The sequence below is a fragment of the Haliaeetus leucocephalus genome, unplaced genomic scaffold (genome assembly GCF_000737465.1).
Source record: "Haliaeetus leucocephalus isolate CR32 unplaced genomic scaffold, Haliaeetus_leucocephalus-4.0 Scaffold1, whole genome shotgun sequence".
Classification (NCBI taxonomy): Eukaryota; Metazoa; Chordata; class Aves; order Accipitriformes; family Accipitridae; genus Haliaeetus; species Haliaeetus leucocephalus.
Window position 1 is genome coordinate 24,511,964 of NW_010972437.1, and position 6,135 is coordinate 24,518,098.

The 6,135-nt window shown below is 43.2% G+C and overlaps 1 protein-coding gene across 1 annotated transcript in view; it reads right to left on the bottom strand.

The window, feature by feature from the left end:
• LMLN (leishmanolysin-like (metallopeptidase M8 family)) overlaps positions 1–1,980 on the bottom strand; it is a 41,407-nt gene extending 39,427 nt beyond the window's left edge. Inside the window, exons 1-2 of the mRNA XM_010569025.1 lie at positions 1,799–1,980; positions 959–1,195 (exon numbers count right to left, since the gene is read on the bottom strand). Of these exons, the coding sequence (XP_010567327.1) occupies positions 959–1,195; positions 1,799–1,901 (340 nt within the window). The 5' untranslated portion in view covers positions 1,902–1,980. The remainder of the gene's footprint in view (positions 1–958; positions 1,196–1,798) is intronic.
• Between the last annotated feature and the right edge of the window lie 4,155 nt (positions 1,981–6,135).

A 6,135-nucleotide genomic window follows, 5' to 3' on the forward strand; every position in this document is an offset into this window, starting at 1 on the left:
ATTGAATGAAGATTATTATTTTTTTCCATTTGAAAGAGTTATTTTTATGTCTTTCCCATTTCCAAACCACTCTGTAGAGGACAAGAGGCTTGGCTCCAACTAGTTTGGTAAATATGCTTGTTGCTGTATTTACCTGTACAGCTACACCTTGCTCTCATTTCCTAAGGAAACCCCACCGCAGAGCAGGGCCATATCAACATACTACTATGAAATGCTCCTTACTCTCAACTTAAAATAAAACTCTTTGTGCCAGTGCATTTTTACTTTTTTTTTTGCCATTTCTGTTGGAATGGACAAAGGAATTATAATGTTAGCAGGGACTTAAAACCACATTACAATGATCCAAATTACATACTAACTTAATGTACAAAATATTCTTAAGCAAATTATGAGAGTCAGAAGAAAAATAATCACCTGGCAGATATCTCTAATTAAAAGTAAAGGAATTTACTAAGCCAAGAGTCTCCTAATACAGAGATATTTACCAGAGGTTGTGCTGGCACAAAAACGAGACAGTGATTCAACACAAGGAATAGTAACAAGATTGTTCTTTAGCTCTATTATTCCCTGATAATTAAGGTATTTGATCTCAATTAGTTTCTGAAAGCTAACTGTGAAAACTGAAGTCATTGACAGATCCTGTTTCCTTTAACTGCAAGTACAATTAATGTTGTATTGCACATAAAAACCTCTGTAAATGGGTAAAAAATGTCAGTGGGAACAATCCATGCACAAAGCAGGTATTAAAATAACCTTTGGTAACATAAAAAACCAGAGAGATTCTGAAACCCTACACGTGCAGCAGTATTTCTAAATGCAGAGCATGTCCCAGGAACAGGGCAGTGTATGCTGCCTTTAGCGACAGCAAGCCTGGCTTCTCCTAATGCCCAAATTTGTGGTAATTTTCTTTCAGATCCTCTGCCTGGGAGCACTTTGGTCAGGCAAAGGACAGCGTTACCTTTGTGATCACAGAAAGTAATGATGGCCGAGTTCTCCTCAGGGAAGAGCTGGACATCTGACACGGGCCCCCCTCCATTCCGTGCATTCTCAAAGTAAACTGTGATGTAGTCTGTGGAAACGGTGGCTGGTATGTTTTCAGCCTTGATGCTCTGGGTCAATTCAAGAAGCCTGGCCGTTATTTTGAATTCTTTAACTCTTTTGTTTTGTGAACATTTTTTGACAAATTCTTCAGTATCTGTAAACAGAAAAGCAGTATGAACTGACTATGTTTTCGCACATTGTTATCAGACCCAGCTATCACTTCTGGCAAAGAAATGAGCTGAGTCTACTTCTCCCTGTATTTGGAGCAAAACTGTCTTTGGTGCCAAATAACTCTGTGTTGTAACAAAAAAGGGGAAATTCACACAGCCATGTTACTCTCTGCTATTCACTACTGCTATGTCTCTGGTTCCCCTCTTATTCACCTCTTGTACAAACTAAGCACTTCTCACTGTTCCACCATCTCCTCAAACGGAGACTTTATATACTTCAATGATTTGCAGAACTCATCTCCACTCTCAGTCTGCTTCTAATTTTTCTCCATCTAACCCAAAATAAGATAGAGACAATGAAACATTCTCATCCAATTTCAATTAATGAAGATGCCAAAATTTTCTTTTTTCAGTGTAACATTTGCATCACAGGCAGCTGTATATGAGACATACATCTTTCTTGAGAGACTACAGTCCAGGTACTTTTTTAAAACTGTCTGAATCTCCAACGGGAGAAGAATCAAGCTCTGAAAGCTATTACTTATACATATACATGGAAATCAATGATGGTGTTCATTCTGTCTTACCAATACTTTTCATAAAGGTAGCTACAGCAGCATTTATTTCAGGTATCACTTCCACAGTGAAGTCATCATCTACTGCCAGGCCGCTGATGTTCTCCAACAGCATACATAAGCATTTTGGACTGCAACCTTGTATGTTTTCAAACACCACTGAAGGTGAGGTCTCTGCGGACTTTTCTGTGATGCTCTCCACAGAGCCAGCTGCCTTCTGGAGTTCACTGTTTGGAACAAAACTCTCTGCTTTCTGCAAGGCTTCTGCATCATCTTCAACAGAAAGAGAAATAAGCCACATGACATATTGGTACACATTTCCTGGAATAAACAAATTTTGCTTACCCTTTCTCTCCTTTTCTTTCCCAAGAAAAGAGATCATATAACCAATCAAATACTGTAGAATACCCCAGGACATTTTGGGATCCAAAACAGCCCAGATGCGATATTCTGCGGGGCTGCAGGTAGCTTTTTTTGGTGGCACGAAAACAGCCATGAGTAAACAAGTCCAAGTTCACTGGTATGTCTCCAGGTCAGAGACACAAATAAAATAAAATAAAATCCCTTGAGATAATTGGGTATATCTGCTCAGGCGTTGGTAGTGGCTGTGAGGGACCCTGCAGCCTCTGCATCGGTGTCTTGGCCCAGGTGCGGGCATAACAAGCCCGAGCATAGCTTGGGACATCTGCAGGCACCATAGGCCACCAGTAGCTCTGCATGACTCGATGCAAAGCCTCCCGATGACCACTGTGCCCTGCCATCAGGGCAGCACGACAACACCAAAGGACCCATGTGCACAAAAGGCTGGGAGGGATGCAATGAAATTTTGTGGATAGAAAATATAACAGGGGTGCCCACCGAGCACCCCAGAAGTCCAGCAGCTGCCGGAGGAAGGCAGGTCTCCAGCTTTGCAGACAGATGAGGGTGAAGGTGGGAGAGAACCTCTGAAGGGGAACAACGTGCTCCTTCGCGTGCCTGAGTAAACTAGAAGTGTCACCCAGGTATGCGGTGACACAACTGTCCAACATGTCACAGAAAACGGCGGTCACAGAGCGCTGCAGGGTGGCGGGGGACTGGCACAGGCCAAAGGGCAACCCAGGGTGCTCAAGATGGCCATACTGGCAAACAAAGGCAGCTCTCCACTCCTTCCGCAACAAACACAAGCAGGAGCATAAGCCCCTCTCAGTCTGGTAAACCAGCACATCTCTGCGCCATGGTGGGGAGATGAGCAGCGAGTGAAACCCTGGTGCTCACCTGGTGCCCTCAGCGTAAGCCTCCAGGGCCAACATCTCTGGCCGTGGCAGAGGACACATATGACTGAGGGGCGGGTTGCTTGGTGGAGCAGTTATACACCTGACCGGAGGCATGGGGCTGGGGGTAAGGTCACTGCTTGGTTTTGCTCAAGAACACCCCAAAATCCCTAAATCCTGGGGTAGCACCCAACAAGGCGGCCATGGGGGGCAGCCCCAAGGAGAGAGACAGAGACGTGGGGTGGGAAGGCTGGAGAAGGCAGCAGCGTAAACAGGCTGGCTCTGTCCGCTCACCAGGTTTCCAAGGTCTCCCGAGGTGCAACAACTGATATCAAACCCATAACATTTACAGAACACAGCTGCTTTCGAAGGCGTACCAGCATAAGCCCAACAAGAGGAAAATAAAAGAAATAACTGCAGAAGCAATAGCTCTACAGACGCTAGTTATTAATTTCTAGATTGCCAACAGTAATGATCTGCTCCACTATGTCCAATGAAGCAAGTACAAAAAAGCCAAACCCGAAAGCTAGGCTGACCCAAGTGTCGTGGTTTAATCCCAGCCAGCAACTGAGCACCACGCAGCCACTCACTCACTTCCCCCCGACCCAGCAGGACAGGGGAGAGAATTGGAAGGAAAAAGGTAAGACTCATGGTTTGACATAAGAACAGTTTAATAGAACAGAAAGGAAGAAAATAATAATGATGATAATAATAAAATGGCAATAATAATAATAAAAGGATTGAAATATACAAAACAAGTGATGCACAGTGCAATTGCTCACCACTTGCTGACCGATGCCCAGTTAGTTCCTGAGCAGTGATCCCTCCCAGCCCCACTCCTCCCAGTTTATATACTGGGCATGATGCCACATGGTCTGGAATACCCCTTTGGCCAGTTTGGGTCAGCTGCCCTGGCTTTGTCCCCTCCCGACTTCTTGTGCCCCTCCAGCCTTCTTGCTGGCTGGGCATGAGAAGCTGAAAAATCCTTGACTTAGTCTGAACACTACTTAGCAACAACTGAAAACATCAGTGTGTTATCTACATTCTTCTCATACTGAATCTAAGACATAACACTATACCAGCTATTAGATAAAAAATTAACTCTATCCCAGCCAAAACCAGGACAGCAACAAAGCGATTAAGAGCAACATCTGGAGATTTTCAGGGTCCTCACTAGTATAACTAAAAAACAGTAGATGACAACTTTGAGTACCTAATTTTGAAAGGAGAAAAACCACCCAAAACAGCATCAAAAAAGACTTCATACAGAAAGGAAAAGATAGGAAGGTAATTGCTGAAGAACTTCCTGATTAACTGGTCTGTCTTAGGGCTCAATATTTACTCTTCACGAATATGGGTATGTTTGGGTGTGCAGTACTGTTTTCTAGATTGCTTTCTGAATCATAAAGCTTAGCAGAATATTACTGAACGAGGACCTAACTGAAGTCACTGAGGTACTGGGGAGACGCACCACTTGCACCACAGACTCTCCTAACTGTAGGGAGCGCAAAGACACCAGGCCTGGGCTTAAGACCTTCAATCTAGGTGTTTCTACGCAGATCTTATTTTAGAGCAGTTATGCAGGATAAGGGAATTAAATCCCTCTTTGAAGATGCTCCTCTGATTGAAAAGGCTATTTTATAAGCTAAAACTAGGCACATGGTCTAAGTCTGGCAAGGTGAACTCCATCCTTGGTGATCAAATCTACAGTGTCCCTGGCCAGACATCTTTCCCTCTATCACCTGAGTCAGGCTGCCAAACTCAGAAACTTTCAGCACAACTCCCCACAGAACTGGAGCTGTGTGTGGAGACAAGCACCAACATTTTCGTTTTACGAAGAATCAGCACACAGAGTGATAGACAACATTTTACCTTTTGTTTGAAGGTTGCTCGTGGCATCCAGAGCCTATAACAAAATGAAAGCAAAATATCAGTGACTGATTTGACACTCTCGCCACTATCTCAAAGCTCTGGTTAGGATTACAATTTTTATTCACCTTTGTGGGAACTATTTTTTCTTCAAATGCCTCCTCTTCAGCAGCTAGTGCCGTTTCAGGCTCTGTGACAATCAACTTCAATTCTCCTTTTTCTCCCAAATACACCTTATGAGACTGTCTCTTAAGGACTCGTTGCTTCACTAAATAAAACCAAAAAAAAACCCCCAGTGACAATCCAAATAGAAAGACAACTTTAAATTACGTAGCGCCTTTCCACCATTACATTAGGACGCATATACTGTCCCACAAAATGAAAGAGCTTTAAACTCGTTAACACTAACACAGCACACATGAGGCTCTCTTCCTGAACACAAACAGAAGAACAGCAGAGGATATGATTTCTGCAGAAGAGCACCAGAGAAGCGAATCTCAGCTCCACCACACATTTCCTGGCTGGTGTCCAGTGGGCAACCCCACGCTGGGGCTGCAGCACCAGGATCCCAGTACCAGCCCCACACCTTGCAGACCCTCTTACAGCCAGTGTTAAATGGCTTGGGGCTATAATTCCTGAACTTACCAGCTAGGTGAGTCAGCAACTGGGAAGCATGATAAGGCAGAAAAAAAAAAAAAGAGTATATATATCTGTGTTTATGCACATACATGTACACGCATGTATATGTATACATTTACTGCAACTGCAGCTAAATGCTTTCCACCTTGCTGCAAGTTTATATAAACACATGCATATTATATACATCACATTCCTAATATATATTTGTAACTACAATATATGTTAAGTTATATTAACATAAGCTTTATCATTCCAAGTGGAATCTAGAAAATACAAGTGTGCACCACAATTAATATACATGTATATATACCTGGTAGGATAGAGTTATTAACTTAAAGCCTGGAGTTATTCAAAATGCAACCTAGGGGCAAGTGCCAAGCGCCGAATTTAAGCATCCCTATAAGCCAATACGTATTATATACTCTATATTGCGTATTACGGGATGTGCGTGACATTACATACTCTATAATTTGTACGTCCCATACTAGAGAGCGTATGCTGCATGGTACGCAGTAATTAAGTCAGTGTATATACACTCTAACCCGCAGAAAGTTTCGATTTGCCAGTCACAGCTCAGAAGGCGCTGACTTC